Raw genomic sequence first — 21,036 nt, 5'->3', positions numbered from 1 at the left:
AGGTCACCTTGGAGGTATGCTATGTAAAGGATGCATGCTTCCTGAGAGGTCAGAAACCACACCAAAGCCATACACTAGTACTAAGGACTGCAGTGTAGCTTTGGTGCAGCTTCTGGCCTCTTAAGATGTGTGTGTCATTTAAACAGCATACCTCCAAACTGACCCGAAGCAGCTTTATTTTGGCCTGCCTGTTTGGGCCCATTGATCCTCTTGCAGACCAGACCAAAGCTTGGACAAGGTACTTTTTTTGGACTAAAGTTCTCAGAAACACCTAGCCAGTATGGCCAGTATGCTGTCTGGGAGATTGTGGGGATTATAATCCAAAAAAGTAACTTTCCCTAACTCTGGAGCAAGCACTGTTGCTGAACAATAGAATGTCCTGTTTAAGATCATGGCTTGATGGCAACTCAGTACCTTTTAGTTCCAGCCTTCAATTGCAACAATACGTCAAGTGGCTAAGGAAACCCTGTGTACTTATTCTGATTCCACATCCCCAACAAGTTCACTTTTGCCAGTTCCGTATTTAGAAGAGAAGTGGGGGGATCAAGAAAGAATCGAATCCACATTTAACTATTGTACAGCCTTTATTCTCTGTGGATTGATAAAGCAATTGATTAATTAAATATTATTATTATGTTTGTGATGATGATGGCAACGGCATTGGTTATGATAACCTCAACAGTGGGGATTTGGGAGAGTCCCTCCCCCACTTATTCTTGTAAAGTTTCTCTTGTCTAGTTAACAACTGAAATATAAATGTGTGTATGGTGTATGTGCTTTTTAAGTAAAAGGAGCCATGCTCAGATTCTCTTATGTGAATTAAACCATAAGTCTGAATAGGAGAGCAACCAAATAATTTTATGGCAAGAGGGAAGAAAGTAGAGGGGAATCACTAGAAAATCAACAGTACATACATGTGGAAAGACTCAGTTGCATTTGGCTTAGTGGTCAAATAGATGAAGTGATGCTTGTACTATTTTACCTTCAAAATTAAAAGAACTAGGGCATCTACCATCAACATGGTGCCCTTTGGATGTGGCAAGCTACAACTCACCTCATTTTGGGCTGCAGACCATGACTGGCAATTATGGCCCAGCACACATGGGAAGGCTGAACTAGGGATGATGTCTTTCTTTTTATTCTTTTTTATTTCTTTTGAAGGAAAGTTGAACATTCGGCAGGGATCTAGAGTAGCAGCTAAACAATAGTTTGAAATGTGAATACCACTAGAATCTGAATATTACTGTAAAATAATATAATGTTGTGTACATTATCTTTTCTGTTGTTTTTTTCCAGTGTAGATGATAATGCTTTATTTATTTAAGAACTATTTCCAGTGTTGGAGCTACAGGGTGTCAGAAAGAAGACAGTAAAGTCTGCTCCCCCACAGAAATTTTCCTTTAATCTCTAAATTTCTAACAGTACAGATAATGAAACAGTGAAAATTGTTCACTCCTAGAATTCTTATGTAAGTTTGCTGGGCTTCACATTCTTGGTCACTTTGCCTAATGTTTTCTTTGGGTGCCTAAGCTGTATTTCTAAATGGTCAACTGAAGTTTTAATTAACTGCAGTGCTAGAAATTTAGAGACCCAAAGAAAATTTCAGGGGGGGAAGAATTGTTGTTTGGCTGGACAATGCCATCACTCCCCCTCCTTTTTGCTACACTCCTGATTATTTACCTGATGTTATAACTCCCCTTATTTTTTTTAATATTCTATAGTAAAATAGGTATCAAATATAAAATATATTATGTCATCATAGGCTTGCTGGAACAGCTGCATATTTATTTTTTGTAGTGTGTGTGTGTTTGCTTTCCTTTTATATTGTCTGTCTATGTGTGTGTGTGTGTGTGTGTGTGTAACAAAAGAGCAAATACAGTTCTTCAGATTATGGCATGCACTCATGCCTAGCCAAGCTCATTGCTTTGCTTCTTGCAGTGCAAAGGATATCCAGGATGTTTCATTCACAGAGATTACATGATTTGTAAATCAATTAGGCTTTTATCATATTTTTATACGAACCTCTTCAGAATAACTGCATACATATAAAGATCATGTTCCAATGAAGTGGTGCTGTATTTCTTGCAGTTATGTCAAGAATCCCTCTAGTGGGCAAAACAAGAGGATGTCTAGCATAAAATAAAATAAAAATGCCACTGAGTATTCTAACAGTCATGTTGCTGCAGAATGTGAATAAGCATGTGTGGATATGGCCTTTCTGTTGAGACAAGCATGAGTAATTGCTGTTTCTTTCAGTGGTATAAGTAATATTGATCTTTTGAGTCAGAAACCATTACTCATTATTCTCTCTTCATTTATTCTGTTTCTTCTTCCTTCTGCCTCTTATTAGGTCAACTGGTAGAGAATATGCCCTGAAAATCATCAAAAAAAGTAAATGTAGAGGAAAAGTAAGTACAGCACAGGATTTCAAGTGTGGGGCATGCCAATAGCAGGTAGCTGCTTCCATGTCAGTGAGGCAGTGAGCCAAACTCCATGTTTTCATCTAAACTTTAAAGGAGGTGCCCAAGGCACCAACCATGTTTTGTAGTTCATCATCTGAGATAGCTCCTTGAAATCTGTTCTAAACCATGTTTACATGAAAGCCCCCCAGTTGCCTCTGGTCATACTATTTATTTTTTTAAAAAATCATGTTCCATTTTAATTACAAGAGCCATCTGGGCTTTTAACAGCATTTGAATATACTCAGTTGAACAGATAACTGGGAAAGCATTTCACCTTGGAGTTTTGTTTTCTGGAAATCTAAAATAGGTTGTCTAATTGCTCACAGAGAGCTTAAACATCCATCCTAGTTGATGGTTTTTTAATCCTGCATAACCAAAGGATCTAATTCCTACAATTATTAGATACTCACAGAACCTGAAACAGAAATCATTAGAACACACACACAATCAAATGAGCAGCATTTCACAAACTAAATTAGTCCTTTTACTAATAATTCTATAACAAAAACTTTTAAGGAAGAAAAGGAAATATAGTTAACATTTATTTTGTGCTTGGAAAAAATAGGTTTTTTATTTCAACATTTTCAAAGGATTAAAGGACTAACTTATGCACTTCTCTACAAACAAGTCTGCTCACAAACAAGTCTTGGGGCTGAAAGATGACCCTGAAGGCTAGATCAAGGCCACAACATCCGCTCACCACAGCCCTGATCTGGCTATTTACCATCTCAAAAAGAAGTGGCAGAAAGCCACTCCTCTTTGAGCCAGCAAAAAGCTGGGTTTTTGCCCCAGTGGCAGCTTTTCAGCATTCCTGCAGCATGTAGCATATGAATGCCACACTATCAGAGCACTGCAACACTGGTCAGGCAGGCAATGTGACACCAGCTTGGGGATAACATCAGGACATGTGTCATCTAAATGCCACACCCTCATGCCACCTCCAAGCCGGTATATTGTGCCGGTCTGCTTTGCCTAGTAGTGAGTTGAAGCCTAACTGACTTCTGAGCACTAAAAATGTAGTCTTTTCTACCATATTTATCACATTCCCTTTTCACAACCTTTGGCAATCATTACATCAGTGTCTCTTATGCCAGATTTCTGACACTGGCTAAAAATGGCATTCATGTGTACATGTTTTCCATCTTCTTAATGTATTCTCAGGATTGAATGCATACAACTGCATCCTGTACAAATAGTACAGAGTAAAACTGGACAGGTGGGTGCGTTTCTTCTATTTTCCTTCTGAATTTTTTTTCTGATCTATTTTCTTTTGTGTGGCAGGAGCATATGATCCAGAATGAAGTTTCTATTTTAAGAAGGGTCAAGCATCCCAATATTGTGCTTCTGATTGAAGAGATGGATATGCCCACTGAATTGTATCTTGTCATGGAGCTTGTAAAGGTAAAAGAAAGAATACATGATTGTTTGCTTGCACTAGGTTTCCAGTCCCATTGAACAAAGGCATACTTGGGCCTAGCATCTCCTCACAGCCAAGAATAGAATTGGGTACCTGAATAACTAATTCTGCACATACTACCCTGTGCAGCAATTCCATTCTCCATGGCTATCTCAATGGAAAGTCCCTGGTCTGGGATGCACATCATTCCCTGCATGAGGCCAATGGAAGATGGACCCACAAGGGTTATACAGTGTGGAAGCAAATAAAATCAAAGTGTAGGCAGGTGGCCCATCTCCTCCCAATAGCTATGACAATTGTGCAAGGAGGTTAGTGGCAGAAGAAAATTCAGTCCCTTAGTCCTTATCAGCCTTCATATGGCAGAAAAGCAGGAAATTAATTAATTAAATATCTTCCCAGCTTCAAGTTGCCATGCAAATGCAAAAAAGTATCAAACATATTAATCTTTTCTGTAGCATTGTCAAGTTGTTAACATTTGGCCATAATGTTAACAAGAACTCTAAAACCCATCTGCCCGGTGGCAGAAACCCATAATCCTTACACAGATTCTGCTACCTAAGATTGCAAATGGGAGGAATTCAACCTCAGGTTTGCATCCATATCTACTTCACTCTGCAAACTTATGTGTGTTTACTTTTTGGAAGTGGATTTAAATGTAGCAACATTTCATAGTTACAAAGAAACTCATATTTTCTCAATATAATAGTCTCCTGTGATAGCTATTCTAAAGTGTGTGACATTTTTATTCTGAACAAGTTGGGTCATCTCATCCCAAGAACAAACTTTGCTACATGTTAATTTTCAATTACTGTAGCCAGATATGTTTGAAGGATGCTGACTCATCAATTCACAACTGCTGGTTGTATCCTCTTCTTTGAACAGCATGGCCTTTACAATTGAGTAACCATCTGCTATGGACTGGCTTTTGAAGACCCAAGTTTAAATTAAGTTCAAGCTCATAGATGGGAAAGATATTCAAAAAGAAAAGGCTTAATGTGATGGAGCACCAGTTCTTTACTTAATACCATTTTGCATTTATTGGCAGTAACAAGTTTGATAAAAGCAGGCTGCCACTGCTACAAACACATTCTCATATCATGTTGGGTGCTGTTGAGTAAACTGCCATAAGTTTGAGGACAGCACTTCATAAGTAGAAATGAAAACATATTGCAAGTTGCACTTGTGGAAAGGGGGAAAGACATGCTTGCCAGCAAGCTGCCACTGTGCATAGCGAGGCCAAATTAGTATTCAAGACTAGCAGTGGTTTAGCTGTTTTAACAAGCATGATTTATTATGAGATTTCCTCCTGCTGTTTGAAAGATCTCATTTCAGTTTTACAAAAGTAAAGGAAAGTTGCAGTGTTTATGTTTCAAGTTAGTAAATAAACAATTGGGTACTATACTTCTGAAATGTGGCACCTTATGTTCATGGGTGGTAAGATTTGTTTTCTCCTTAAAAGTAGCAATAAAATACAATCATATGTTGTTATAATTCTGTCTTGATTCTGGAAAGGTGCAGATGGGAAGGGGTATTAAATGCTACAGCTGAAATAATGTTCTTGGATATAGTGGTTCAGTAATGGTGTGTGTAGTTTGTGTGAATTAATATGTCAGAAATTGGCAAGTTTAAAGATCCTCTAAATAAAAGTTTAAATTACACTTTTGTCCAAGTGAGTTGTGTGTGAACTAAGCTCTGTAAGGCCTTTATCCAATAGTTACTGATGAATATCCCTGTGTTTGTTTGTTTTTTAAAATATTTTCTTTTTGTTCTTTTAATTCTTTACTCAATTCATAAATAAGAAACAAATGACAATGACAAACAAAGCAGACAGAACAAAATAGAATATCTTTTCTTTTTTGTGAGCATTCTGTTCACATGGCAAAACTAGCAAAAACTAGAAGACTTTTATGTTTACTTTGAAATAAATGTTTGCAACATATGAACATACACACAATGCCCCAATTAAGGGCTTGTTCCAAAAAAATGAGGTGGCCATGACAGGAACTGTTTGATCATATTATAATATATTATATTTATTTTTTGTATGATGCTTTTCTCCCACAGTGGGAGCTAAAGCAGCTCACAGAAAGTATCAGATTTGTTTTTTTTAAAAAAAATGCCCTCTTTCAGCAGTTTGCCTAAAAGCAGCCCATCACACTGCCTCTCCCTGCATCATGACAGAAATACCTACTCTGTAAATTGGTATTCCCATAAATGCCCTGCCCCACTCTGCCCTGCCCTGCCCTGCCCTTTTCTGTGCTTGATAGTATACAATGATCAATAGTAAATTATTTTAAATGCTGTTGTGAGCAAATTTATGCCAAGAACAGATGGGCCAAAAGGACTGCAGTGGGACCACTGCGGCACCATTTGTGACCACATGCCCAGCCCTGCCGGAGTCTTCAATTGGGTTGCCAAAAAGGAGTGGATTTTCTACTCCTTTTTGTCCCAGTTCTTTTGGGAAGATCTGGCATCTCTGTGGTTTCCGCCCACATTTTGGGCATACGTCAGCTAAACATTGCATCCTGAATGCGGCTGGAAACTGTGTCATTTGGCCTACCTGTTCCAGCCCTTATTTCATAAAGGGTACTGCCCTCACTCCTGTAGTAGGCTCTCAAGTCTAAGTGGTCCTCCAAAATAGTGGAGGATTATTGTTTGAGGTAGCTATCTCATCTTGTCTAATGGTTGGTCCAATCCTGGCTTCATTGAAACATCTTCTTCATTGGCATCTAACCATGATAATTTGAAGAGTTGCAACAGGCTATAGAGTGTAAGGCTGATCAAAACAGTAGAAACTGCTTGAAGTACAGTAATCTATGTCCATTTTTGCTGACAAAAATATCAGCAGGGGTTATGGTATATTCAAGGACTCTTCATAGAATTCTTGCCCATCCCTAGGTCTTGTGAAATAGATATGGCACCACAAGATGGGGACTAAGTGAAATGTTACACTCTGAAAAGTTACCAATACAAAGGAACTCATTACATCATCTCTTGACTTTTTTGTTTCTACACAAAAGCAGCCTCAATTAATTCGCATTATTTTTAATAGGAGCAGCAATATCTGGATGGGAGAATTCACTCTTCCTTTTTTTTCACTGATCCTAGAACATGTCTACATGGGGCATTATATCTATTTCCCCCCATCTCCAGACGACACAGGGCCAAACCCCAATTCAAGTGCAAACTGTCATTTCTTAGTTATGCCATTATTATGGCAGAAAGAGATTTACAAATACTTCATAGATGCTCTGAATCTATTTTTCTAGACAAAGGAGGGTGGTGTGTGCTGCTGTCTGGCTTGAAATCAGCATGGGCGTAGATCTGGTTTGAGGGAACTGTGGCCCATAGAATGCAAGATGTCCCCAACCCCTTTCCCCCTAGCCCTCTTTCCCCCCCAGGACACCTACACAAGCCCACATATTCCCTTCCAATATATGTTTTTCAGGCCCCTTTTCAGCTGCTGAAAATCACTGCAACTACCCATACCTTATCGCTTTCATTTTCAGCCTAGCAGTATGGTGAAGCCTGAGGGATTGGGGGCAATTGCCCTCCTCCCTCAGCACACTTTCCCACCACAAATTATGTGGATGATTTGTATGTTTCCTTTTAGCATGACTTTGGATCAGGGCTTGGAAGAGATATTCCTGTGTCATGTTACCTTTTGGGGAAATGAGGGCAGTTATGAACAAGGCAGAAAACTAGTGAGCAGGGGGACAGAATGGAATATCCTGGAAGGAGGTATGGCTGGCTAGCTGGAAGCCTAAACAGAAGCAGTCTACATTTTTTGTAAATGTTGCAGAACTCACTTGTCCTTTTCTACATATGACAATATAATTATGGGGCACTCCACAAGCAGCATGGGATATAACTGTTCTGTGCTGTAGTATTTCAAATGTTGTAAAAGGAAAGAGCTACAGTATTGAATGCTCTGCCTCCTCCAAAAATCTTATATATAAAACAGCTCCTGGAACAGTTTTTGTGAGGTTTTCAGATTATGTGACCATGTTCTAGAAGAGTTTATTCCTGATGTTTTGCCAGCATTTGTGGCTGGCATCTTCAGAGAATGCTGACATGGACGTGGCTGGGATATATATACTGTATACACATACTGTGTGACCCTAGGTGAATACCCCCACTCACTTCCACACAGTGTGTGTGTGTGTGTGTATGTATGTGTGTATATATATATATATATATATATATATATATATCCCACTCACTTCCATGCCAGCATTCTCTGAAGATGCCAGCCACCGATACTGGCAAAACATCAGGAATAAACTCTTCTAGAACATGGCCACATAGCCAAAAAACCCACAAAAAACTATGGATGCTGGCCATGAAAGCCTTCGACTTTACAACTTCTGGCATCTTTATCTTTTAAATCAAGTTCTCCATACAGTTATATCTTTGTACAGAGAAATACTTGCTCAACTCATGTCCTGCCTGCAATATGAAGTGATAGAGTTCAAGAACAGTTGAAGTTGTGATCTGCATAGATTATTGGAGTTTCCACCACCTTTTCTATTTAAAACCTTTTTTAAAGGGAGGTGGTAATTCTGTGATATCCTCTAAGAAAATTGTGGTGATTATCATTATGAAAGTTCTCTGAAATCTCATCAGCTGTATTTTCTGTGCTTAGAGGAATTTTGTTAATACACGATGGTTCTTTTATTTCAGGGGGGAGACCTTTTTGATGCCATTACCTCCACAAACAAATATACAGAGCGGGATGCCAGTGGAATGCTTTACAATCTGGCCAGTGCCATCAAATATCTTCATAGCTTAAACATTGTTCACCGGGATATCAAGCCTGAGAATCTACTGGTAAGCAGAACTCCCAAGGCATTCTAGAGATTTTTGTTAATGCTATTGATATCACTCACCTGCTTCCTGAGTGCATTGGAAATGTGTATCACAAATAATGGAACCTTCCATCCCAAAATATTTTCCAAACCTGCGAATACAAATGGATTACTTCTCTCTTGCATTAAATGAATATATGCAGTATAAACAATTGTGAAACGGGAACCCTATCATGTAGTCTTAGTGTAAACTGTAATCCCAGTCTGAAAAATTACAAATGTGTCACTACTATATTGTTTGTGGGTCAAAAAGAGTCTTTCTTGAGGTCCATAATTCCTTGTTCTGTTTTTATTGTTGTTAATCCCTTTGTGTTGTGGGTACTACATGTGTTAACATGCCCATTTTCAGTAATTTCTGGCTCTTGCCGAGCCATTGTGGTAATGTGGTTCTAAATGGTCCACTGCATCCTTAGCACCACCCCCACAAACATGTTTGTTACCTGCTAAACAACATAAGATGGATATTCCCAGTTGCAGGCACAACATTCTGGACCTTTTATTAATTTACATCTTCTCTGGTCCAAAAAGAAACCTTCTGCTGCTACTTACCTTAAAACCAGAGAGCTTCAAAGTGTATGTAAGACTAGGGAAATAATGGTTAATTCTGTTGCTTGTACCTTCCTGGTTGAGTAGTTAAATTTGTTCTGCAACTGTACAAAACATTCCTCTCCAATATAGGTTGGTATCTCAAGGACTGAAACTCACTGCCAGAGCCTATGATTTGCATATGGAAGGTCTCAGGTTCCATCCTTAGCATTTCCAAGTAGGCCTGTCAGAGATTCAAGAGAGCAGATACTTTATGGAACTAATGGCTGTATGAAAGTAGTATTAGGGGTAAAACAGACAGTCAAAATAAGCAGGTTTCTGGCCAGCTTCCAGGTGGGGCATTTAGATGGCTCAAGCCTCAAAGCTGGCTGGAAACCAATCTCGAGCTGCCCTACAGGAAGAAAAGCCAGACTAAAAAAGAACTGAATTTTCCCGCTTCTTCACAGAAAACGTGCACCTTCATTCATATGTCTAAATGCAGCACCACAAGAGACATTCTAAAGGGGAGCTCTAGCTTAAACCTAACTTTAACTGTGCATATAAACCCTCCTTTGCAGGTGTGCATTTAAAAGGGATGGAGCTGCTGTACCCAAGCGATGGGGGTGGCAATGACCAAAAGAGGAAGTTTGATGCCTCTCATGGAGATGAGTATAACATACACAAAACAGACAGTGAAAGAGGGGACATGGGCATGATTGTACCTTGCCAGCATCTGCATGGGCACACCTCTACTTCAATGACCTGTGCAGGTTCACAGGGCCGGCCATCCAATGGGATGGCAGTCATCAGTGGTTTGCTTCTGCAAGGTGTGCAGCGATGGTGGAAGGAACAGTTTTTTTAAAAGTACCCAGCATCGTGACTTCAAGCCACACCATATGGTTATGACATGCTCACTCCAACTGGCTTGGGAGTGGGCAGTGCAGTTGGTGGGGGTTCAATGTGGCTTCGGAAAATGCAGCTTCAAGCCACTTCTTCCTGCCCATCTGTTTCGTCCCTTTATTAGCTAATGTATGGGAATGGGACTCTTTTGAAACCTGTCATTCATGGGGTCACCTTAAGCTGAAGTCAGTTTGATGTTAAATAACAACAAATGGCACTAATGTTTAAAATAAAGACTCTCAGAGCTTAGGGAAAAATGCTTTTTTATCTACAGCTCCCAGAATCATGCCAAATAGCATGGCTCTGTTTTCAGCAATACATGCATAGCTATCTGGAAGTCTTAATATTAGTGCACCACTGCATACTAAATAGCCATCATATCTGAATTCATTAGAATTCTGTTTCTTAGAATGTCAGAGATGGTCTCATCGAGATATACATGCCAAATTTTAGGAAACTTGAAGTACAAAAGCACTGTAAGTGTTTCCCAATGAGATCAGTGATCACTTTGTTGAAAACCGATATTTTCTTAGTGACTATCAGAGGAAACATTATTAGACTACAGATCCTCTGTCTGAATTTAACAGTCTTGATGCAATCATTTACACACACACACATACACACACACCACTGCTTTTAACCTCCAGACCCAAAGAACCCTAAACAAAACAGAGGCCAATATGTGTTGGGAGTGCCTTGATTGTGTATTCCTGCATGGCAAGGGGTGGGACTGGATTGCCTTTTGTGGTCTCTTCCACTTTTTTGATTCTATAATGCTGCAACACTCAAAATATGGATCATTTCAATCTGGATGAAGGCAGAGGTTGACATTCATTGGTGTAAAGGGATTATTAAATTCTGTTTAAACTATTTTGACTAGTCACCTTATTTTGGCTTGGCCAGTCTCTTTTGCTGATTTATCCCACATGGTATTACTATCAAATTCCAATATGTATGCTATTAATCAACTAGGTAGTTTACCATTTTAGCAATCTAACTTAAAAGGCCTTTGTCATGTGATATGTTTGCATACAGAAAGAGCTGTAATATTTCACATTTCTGTTCACTTCCTCTGGTATCTGAAAGACATGCCTTTTCTATTTTAATTGGAGCATTTTTTCATAATTGCACCTATTTAACATGATTATTTTGTCAAATCATGAGATAGCTTTATAGCCATATAATAAGCCCAGGAGAACAACTTCCCTGACTGTTGCCATCTGCAGTGATCTCAAGAGCAGCTTAGAAAATATGGACAGTCTTTAGAGTAATAGGATACATATGGTAGCATACAATTATGTGTGGCTGGATTCAATTAGTGTTGTACAATTACACAGTTTTATTGCTTAGTTAAAACAGTGAAAGCACTACATAGTGGGTAATTTGCACTAATCCACATCCCTTTAATTGCTCTTCAGGGCTTAAAGGAAAATAGAACTTATAAAGAGATTACTTTCCAAGTCAGATGGGCTTTAAATGCTCCTCTCTATTTTTTACTCGTGGCAGTGGAGACAATTAAAATATTACTGCTTCACATTGGAACATTATTTCTGTCTTTTAATCTTACTTTTTAGGGGACAAGGAGAAAGTGATTGTGGCCTCTCCCCGTGTTTGCTGCTTGTTTACAGAAAGGAAGTGAAGGGTTGTCTTTTTGTTCTTTAGAAAATGAACTCTTTTCAGAGGCTTCTTGCTAAAGATCATTTAAATGAAAGAAAATATTGTTGTGATAAAAATCTGGAAAGGAGGAATTTGTTCTTTTAACTGATATTCCATAAAGTGATTAAAATTATGCTTCAGGTTTTCCAAACGCCTTTGTTCAGCAGCTCTTCCCTCGCCCCCGCATCAGGAACATACAAAAACATTGTTTACAAATGCAGTATATGAGATAAATTATTATGAAATGTTGGCATACCACCTAACATTACAGAGGTACAACCCAATTTGTTATGGTCCCCTCAAAATGCCTAATGTGAAGCTCCTAATTTAAAAATATGTAGAAGTATAATTTACTGTTGCCATTTAAGTAAACATTTTTCTAGTTTCACAAACAAGATATATTTATCAGTCCATGTTTTTAATAATGCTGCATTTACCATTTTAAATAACTTTCTTAACTCCATGTATATGCTTTGGTCCTGTCAAGGCCAATGTGTTGAGAACTTTAAATTGTTGTCTTTGAAGACACATTCCTACTACATGGGCTCATTGAAAGCCAGCTGAAGTGGGAAAGGGTATAGTAAGACTTGGAATACAAACATTTTCTCAATATACCTACTTGATGGTACAGTATGCTTCTGCAGCCATGGAATCAAAATACAACATCCTTGAGAGAAATCACTTCTTAATTTATACTGCAAGCAAATCAGAAAACCCTTTGCCCATTGCTATTTACAGCAAGTTTTGGTGGTTGCCTGCCTCACAATTTACTGAGCAAGGAAGTGCTCTAGAAAAACTCCACACACACAGGGGAATTTATTAATCTAATCTAATCTCATATATTCTCCTGTGCTGTCAGTGGGCAAAGGACTATAGGATAATTGAGTTTGAAGTGTCTTATAACACTCTGCCAAGAGCAGTTATCCATCCCTATTGTACCCTCAAATGATGGAATTATTGGAGGAAAGGACAACTGTCTCTATCCTTCATTTCAAGATGAATGACAAACTTTGCTCAACAACTTTGAAGGCCAAAAGTTATGACTAAGCTAGAAGTGACCTTAATTTTTAATTTATTCTATCTATTTATTTATATCCTGCCTTTTTCCCATTTCAGGAAGCAGTGCAGCTTTTATTGTTGTGTGCCTTCGAGACATTTACAATTTATGGCAACCCTAAGGCAAACATCTCATGACTTTCTTTTAAAAAGAAAAAATAATATTAATTTATCACACTATTCAACACATTTCCCTTGAGCAATCAGGGGCTCTACAGACCGGCCTATAGGCGTGGTGAGGGTGGAGCAGAATGATGTACAGAATGATCCAAGAATTGCCTTCAAATATTTCCTCAGCTTCTAGGAAGTTAGAGAAACTGCAAAGTACAGTGCCTCCTGCATACTATGAAAATGATTTTGAAAAAGCCAAGGATGCAGAATTATGTAACAGCATGCCATCTCTTACTGGGGAATTGTACAAAACCAAATCTAGTTACATAGAGCACATTGACTCCCTTGGTGGTCCAGCTTCATGCTTTCATTCATTTTTCAATATTCTGTGTTTGACCTACAAAAATAACTTCCAACCAGTGTATTTCAAAGAATATGTTCTCCCTTACAATCCTGCCAGAAACTTTAAGATTCTCAGAGAAGGCCTTTCTCTCATCCTCAGTTTAGTAGCTAGTCACACACTCTGGAATGACATGGTTTCCCTTGGTTTTGGTTTATATTAATGAGAAGAAAAGAATGAAGTCTCCATGGATGCACAGTACATTAAGGCCAGCCTGGGGACAGAGTCAGGGTGTGGCGTACACATATCTCCGCCCCAGGCCACACACTGGTCCACATGGCATGTGGCATCACGGAGCTCCTCTGGCGCTGCATCCACACAATGCAGTACCAAAGGAGTGTCTTAAAGCTGCTGCACCATGGCTATTGCACCCTGGAAAGGCCAGATCAGGGCCACAGCATTCGGTTGCCATGGCCCTGATCCAGCACATCTGTTAGGGGCAGTCTGCACAGCCCTATGACACCTAAATGGATTTTGAACATAACAATTTTCTCTGTGGAATCTCTAGAACCTAAGCCTGACATCCAGTTTTAAGTAGACTCAGGTCCAAAACACACTTCAGAAATAATCCAGTCTGAGACTGCTTTAAGTGCTAGAGAATTTTGAGAACTGTAGTTTTGTGAGACATTTAGCCTTCTCTGTTAGAGAGCTTTGGTGCCACAATAAACTACAATTTCTAGGATTCCCTAGCACTGAGTCAGGGTAGTTAAAGCAGTCTCAAGATGGATTATTTCTGCAGTGTGTTTTGGACTTTGGCTCTTAATAGTCCTATTGTAATCAATTACTAAATGGCAAGTCAATATGTGCATAAATCCTAGTGACTCAGTGGTTTTACAATAGTTGACTAACAACTAGATTTGGGGTGTAGCTATTCTGTTTAAATATCTTTGCAAACAATTTCATCATCATCATCATCAAGTTCATGTTTAGTCCAAATTCACCAGCTCCATCCTGGCAGGTAACTCAGAGTTAATTTACAGGAAAGAGTAACTATTAGAAGGGGGGGAAACAGTCTGTCATAAATTTAGAACTAATGTATATTTCTTTGTTTAGGTTTATGAACACCAAGATGGGAGCAAGTCTTTGAAGCTGGGAGATTTTGGATTGGCCACCATAGTTGATGGACCCCTTTACACTGTCTGTGGGACTCCTACATATGTAGCTCCAGAAATCATTGCAGAAACTGGGTGAGACAGTTTTGTAGTTTTGGATCACTTCAGTATGATAAATGAAATGGATCAGTAGTTAACAAATGAGACCTGGAAAAGGTCATTGCAAATTAGAATAGCAGCAGCAATGAAGCATACACAGTTTCTCAGGTGGCATTAGTTATAACTGATTGCTATTTGTTGTTTATAATATCTCTTCCTTCATCATCTGTTCTGCTTCACAAACTGTTCTATGAAATGAATAGCATCTGGAGAAAAATATCCTTTTGCCTCTTCAGTCCTTCTTATGAATAGTAGATATCCATTCATACACAAACTGTGCTGCACTGGAATATTTATCTCATGAGATCCAGCTCACACATGTCTAATTTTTTGCAGATTTCTTCCTACTATTATAAAAATATGATAAAAACTACATCTTTTATATGGATGAGATCATTTAATTTAATGATAGTATTTGCCATCATACCATTTTTCCTTTGGTTTTATTCTGTATACATCACACATTCTTGATATAGCTAATCTTAATCTCTTGTCATTTCTAGATATGGCCTGAAGGTGGACATCTGGGCGGCTGGTGTGATTACTTATATCCTGCTGTGTGGTTTTCCTCCATTTCGTGGGTATGGACTATGCTATCGTATTTATAAATAGACCTCTGCCATATCAGTTGCCCATATGTGTTGTTGTTTTTCTTTTGGTGTGTAATAATGTTTGCATGGCAAGTTCCTTTTGATGCATGATGTAGTTTTGTTAAAAAAAACCTGTAGTAAAAGATGATATGGTAATATCAGAGACATATTTTTGTTGAGCTCATTCTATGCTGATTTGGAAAACATAAATATGTTCTCCCCAGAATACAAACACAATGTTAGCTTGTTTTAGAATTGTATAAAATACAAATTGGTTATATTTTTAATAAAAGTAGAATAGACATTCAGGGCTTTGAAAAATTCAGAACTAGTTTGACAAATTAATAAAGGCAACAGTTGTGAAAAACAAAAAGCCTGCCTCCTTGTTTGCCTACTTGCTTGCTAGCTTTCAAATATTAGTAAACTGTTTAAGAAATGTTTTTCACATAGAAAAGGTCTCAGAGTGTTTTATAGATATTAGAAATATAATAGTCCCTGCCCCCAGGTTTACATTCTAAATGACATGACATAGAAGGAAAGGGATGGGAAAGCAGCGGAAAAGGGAAAGAAAATTCAGGAACCGTTAAATTCAGGTCAGCAGACAATAAATTCAAAAAGGTGGCTGTAACCAGAAAGGAAAAGCTACATCTTCTTCTCCCTTCAGTAACCAGACTGAGTTGTTAGCTGGAGGGAGAAGAGCTCTCATATTGCACCTTAACATGGGATGATTTTCTCTCTGGAGCTTATCAGACACATTTTTCCCCGTTATGGGCATGGGAAGTGTCCCCTTTCCATGCCTGTAAAGAGGAAAAAATGTGTCCGATAAGGTTCTCTGATAAATTTAAGTGCAAATTGGCCCATATTTTACAAATGTTTTAGCAGGCATTTGACACCAGGAGCAGAATCTCCTTATTTAATGTCCTTGTTTTGCCTTAATTTGTTGATGTTTTGATTTCCTTGTGGTGCAGAAGTGGAGAAGACCAGGAAGTCCTTTTCGATCAGATTTTGATGGGACAAGTAGACTTTCCATCTCCATATTGGGATAATGTTTCTGACTCTGCAAAGGTAGGTGTACAAAGCTTGGGTTTCTTCATGAGTTCTCATTTTATTAGATGCCCCTTATCAAGCCTCATCTGACCATGAATAGATGTTTTTATACATAATAATATATTGTTCTGTGTTCCATAAGTTTTAACTAGTGCCAACAGTAGTTGTCATTCATTTCATAAGCTAGTAAAATATGATAGATTACAAAAGCCTCTTAGAAGCTTGTTTCAACATTTTTTTTAAAAAAAAACACCACTCTTCAACTCTCTGATACTTGTGGGATTTTTGCACACACACACACAATTTTTATTAAGAATTTCCAAGTTCACTAAAACTAGAAATATACAAATGCATATAAAAAAGAAGAAAAAGATAAGAAAAAATGGTTAGATTGGTGCAAATCACAAGAATTATTTTAAGACATTTAGGTGGGAAATGTGTGGCCTATGGACCACATATAGTCTCCCAGAAGTTTTTTGTAGCCCCTGCCACCCCTACTTGCTGACCTCACCAAAAGAAATATGCTGCCAAAATATGGCACAGTTGGAATACAAACCTCCTCCCATTACCTGCCAGAAGAAAGGAGACATTGCCCTGCTAGTCTGAAGTGCTTTATGATGAGGGAAGTGTTTCTTGGACCCGAGGCAGCCACCATGGTAGTCACTATACTTTCATAACTATATATTTTATAACTATAATAGTAACAATTTAGTAATTGTATACTGTAGAAACAGTATACCATTGAGTAGCTCTTCAGTGACCACCAAATATAATTGGTGGTGGGACAAGCTCCAGTACATTTGGGAGATGTTTCAATGTGGCTCCTCAGGCTCAAAAAGTAATATGGTATAAGGTGATAAAAATTTATTGGTTCATTTGTCAGTTTTTAGTCTTTCTCCCAATACTGGGACACTTAAAACATATTACAGTACAATGGCCTAAATACTCTAAAGGCACCAGATTCTGCCTGACCTTAGAAGCTAAAAAGGGTCAGCCCTGCTTAGTACTTGGATGAGAGACTGCTAAGGAATACCAAATGCTGTAGAGTTTCACACACTCACATTAAAACAACAAACTTAAAACAATTTAAACCACACAATGAAAAGAACTACAGCTTATCCCATTAAGCCAGTCATTTGGCAAAAACCTGCCTAGTTGTTTTACCAACATTAGTTAGTAGGATAGTAAAAAAATGTTTTTAAACTGATGACTTTATGGGGATTGATTCTTGCTGTACATCTTTCAATTTTGGATTTCCAAAAAGCAGTAAGTAAAATAGAGTTATTTATTGTATCTACCCCTCACAACCTTGACTTGGAACCTTTTCATGTCCTCCACTTCCTTGAATAATATGACAATTATGTGGAGAAGCATTTTGATACTGGAATAATTATATGAAGGCAGGCCACATAGATGGTATCTTAGAATTACTTGCTCTGGCATTTCTCTGAAGGCAACTTGGAACTACCGAAGTTCAAACATACATATTAAGTAGAAATTGAAACAGACATCTTGAAGACACATATGCACAGATGTGTTGGAATTGATGATTTTGTAAAACCAACACATATAAAAATTACAGTGAGTTCTTTATATACGGTATCATGAAAACACTGCACAGTTCCTGTGTTTTATCTACAGAGGGTCTACCTTTAAATATGCAAATAACCAGAATATATCGTTAAAAAAACATGTTCAGCCATGCTTAATTGATTTAAAGATTTTGAATTTCTCAAATGACTTTCCCACACTTCCTGCATATTGCCAAACCCACATCCTTAGCCACATGGCTAATTCCTCACCCCCCTAAATATCTCCTTTTGTAGCAGAAGATTATTCATACCAATAAAATGAATTATCGCTCTGTTACCAAATTCTTTAATTGATAATGAAATAGTTCATAGGAGGAAATATTTTTATTTAATTTTTGAGAGGGCAGAGAAAACATTGACTGCATAACTTTAAGATGCTGAATCTAAAAACTTGGAATTTATCTTTAAGAACTCTTCTTCTCTTTATGGCAAGTTCAAGGGACAAGAACATGGTAGATTTAAATGCTGCTTTCTCTACAGAAAGCAAAACAAAACATCACTCTACAAACTAGAAGATTATGTTGTTTGCATTATGTAAGAATTTCTTTGTTCATGAAAATACTTTTCAGCTGTTGATTTAGGAGTTAAAGTGTAAGATAAGAACATCTATTCTATCTCTAGTATTATTTACAACATATTAAGCAATGTATTCTCATGTACTCAGTTGCAAGCAAGGCTTTCTCAAAAGTATTACATTTGGAAGCTATTAATTGGGCCTGAACTTTTCATTCCACAGGAGCTTATTACTATGATGCTTCAGGTAGATATAGAACAGCGATTTTCAGCTTTGCAAGTCCTTGAACACCCATGGGTTAACGTAAGTACATTTTAAAACTGCTTTTTTGTTTTGTTTTGTTTTGGCACTGCTAAGTTTTATTCCTTTGCAAAAGTCTTTTGAACTGTTGTTTTGGAAGCAAGAAATATTTAAATATAGCCCAAGTAAATATTTCCAGTAATATTTTTCTCCACTTTGTTCTGAAAATGTATCAAGGAAAGTGGCCAGCAAACTAACATGTTGTGTTTTTGGAATTTGTCACTAGCTTCCTGGAACTTTGCAAGTGCCAAAATGCAGACTTGTTACATGCTAAATTATGCCATGAGTTTATTAATATGCTTGTTTGATGTATTAAACACTTCACCTAATTCAGCAAGTAAGAGCCACCAAAATTATTGTAGCTTTATTGACACACAGTCTTGCTCGCTAAGGTATTCTGAAAGTGATAGGCCAAAAACAAATGTCCTCTAGCACTAAAATACCCATTTGTATATGAATTATCCCTTGGGCAAAGTGTATATGAATTATCACTCTCTCTCTTTCGCCCTCATTCTCTCTCTTTAAGGTCCAGGCCAATTTGCACTTACTGAAAGTGCATACTCATGCCATTGTCATGCTTCCAAAGCTCCATGTAATTTCCAATTTCTAATATTATTGTACCAACTGCTGTGAAGCTTTGGGTTTTTCCCTAATCACTTCATTCCAACGCTGAAGTTGTACCCAGTGAGAGGGAAATTAATTGTGCTTGTACTGAAGCATTTCAAAATCCAGTGAGTTACTATGTATTTCTAAATCAATGAGACCATTTTCTTATTCTGTGGCATTTTTTAATTTATGTACAATATTCCATTCAGTCAATTTTAAAATACCAATTTGTTCAGGAGATTTTGAAACTATTATAGCTAGTACTAAAATAAATTAGGAGGTTATTGCACAGGCTTTATCTTGTTGTTTTCCCGACGGGATAAATGCGTGATAAGACAGATCTTACAGCATTCTCCCATCTGCAGCCTGTATGTAACCCATGCTTGAAAAGCTGCAGGATAAGCCCAAGTTGTAGATGGGCTGCAGATGGGTGAATGTGGTAAGACCCGTCTTTAAAGTTAAACACACATTTATCCCGTCAGGAAAATGACAGGATAAAAGTTCATGTGATAATATCCTTAGTAGCAACTATAGGTACTTTTTTGACAAAACTGTTAAAAAAATTTAAGAAAAAGAGAGCATTTTAGAATCTTGATCATGTTATTTAGCATCTGAATACTTGGTAGTAGAAGTATGTTTACATCTGTAGTAAAGTTCAGTATATCTTCAGAACATGGTTGTTTGAAATGGGGTGCATTTTGCACCAAGAAACATCTTTAAGTTACTTCAGAGTCTTAAAATTATAAAACAGGATATCATTCCAGTGTTTAAGTATCATTGCAAATATTTAATATCAGTATATTAGTGGTTGTCAGTTGTCAGATGTCAATTGTTGCTACTAAGAAAGGCTACAACCCTCACACAGTGGTGGAATCATTCCAATTTACCTTTGTGAAGACTTAGCAATAATTACAGGAAGTTGAATCAATATTTTTTATGAGAAAAAGAGAGTAAATATATATTCTGTTACTCTTACTCTTATCACTGACAACAACAACAAGGAAAAGAAACATGTTCATCAAAGGAAATCCAGAAATCTGGAATACCCACTATGGCCAATCTGTTGTGTAACATGTTTATTCATTGCATGCCTCATCAAATCATATGTGTGTTGGGATTCTGCCAGACTGCTTGAACAGGATGTGAAAGTCCCAAATAAATCCATCTTATGATGTCTTGGGAGGAAGAATAACTTCAGTTAGTGCTTATTGATGGAATTCATCATGTGGAACTTAAGACAGAGTGAAGCACCTAAAAAGAAATTCGTCAATGTCACATAAAAATTTAACTTAAAGAAGCCTAATATTTCAGACATTTCAGGTGAAGGATTATCAGGAGCCCTGACTATATCAGTTGATAATAAATATCCAATTGACTTGAAGTTTCATGATCAGAAAATGGATTAAGCAGGTCATCCAACTTGTATTATATGATTTTGAAAGGAAGCTCCAGAATTATTCCTTTGCTCCTTGTAGAAAGTAATTTATAAAAGTTTGGTTTTGCTTTGCAGGATGATGGCCTTCCAGAGAATGAGCATCAGTTGTCAGTAGCTGGGAAGATAAAAAAGCATTTCAACACAGGCCCCAAGCCCAACAGCACAGCCGCTGGAGTTTCTGTTATAGCAGTAAGCATCTGCCATACAATGCTTAATTTTCTCCCCCAGTGTTTTTAAAATGCTGCATTGAGAAGCTTCCTGCCCAGTACTCAACAGATAGATTCAGCTGTAAGGAGATCTGAAACAAAACTTATTTTATCCTGTCACTGTTCTCTTCTTTTCTTTC

General features: G+C 37.7%; 1 protein-coding gene across 1 annotated transcript in view; it reads left to right on the top strand.

The window, feature by feature from the left end:
* DCLK1 (doublecortin like kinase 1) overlaps positions 1–21,036 on the top strand; it is a 340,507-nt gene that overhangs the window by 293,860 nt on the left and 25,611 nt on the right. The window contains exons 13-20 of the mRNA XM_042457105.1: positions 2,351–2,408; positions 3,744–3,863; positions 8,563–8,709; positions 14,449–14,582; positions 15,110–15,187; positions 16,165–16,261; positions 18,572–18,652; positions 20,766–20,879. Of these exons, the coding sequence (XP_042313039.1) occupies positions 2,351–2,408; positions 3,744–3,863; positions 8,563–8,709; positions 14,449–14,582; positions 15,110–15,187; positions 16,165–16,261; positions 18,572–18,652; positions 20,766–20,879 (829 nt within the window). The remainder of the gene's footprint in view (positions 1–2,350; positions 2,409–3,743; positions 3,864–8,562; positions 8,710–14,448; positions 14,583–15,109; positions 15,188–16,164; positions 16,262–18,571; positions 18,653–20,765; positions 20,880–21,036) is intronic.

Source organism: Sceloporus undulatus, chromosome 3 (genome assembly GCF_019175285.1).
Source record: "Sceloporus undulatus isolate JIND9_A2432 ecotype Alabama chromosome 3, SceUnd_v1.1, whole genome shotgun sequence".
NCBI lineage: Eukaryota > Metazoa > Chordata > Lepidosauria > Squamata > Phrynosomatidae > Sceloporus > Sceloporus undulatus.
Note: the sequence above shows the minus strand (reverse complement) of the source record. Positions and strands in the feature narration are given on the sequence as shown.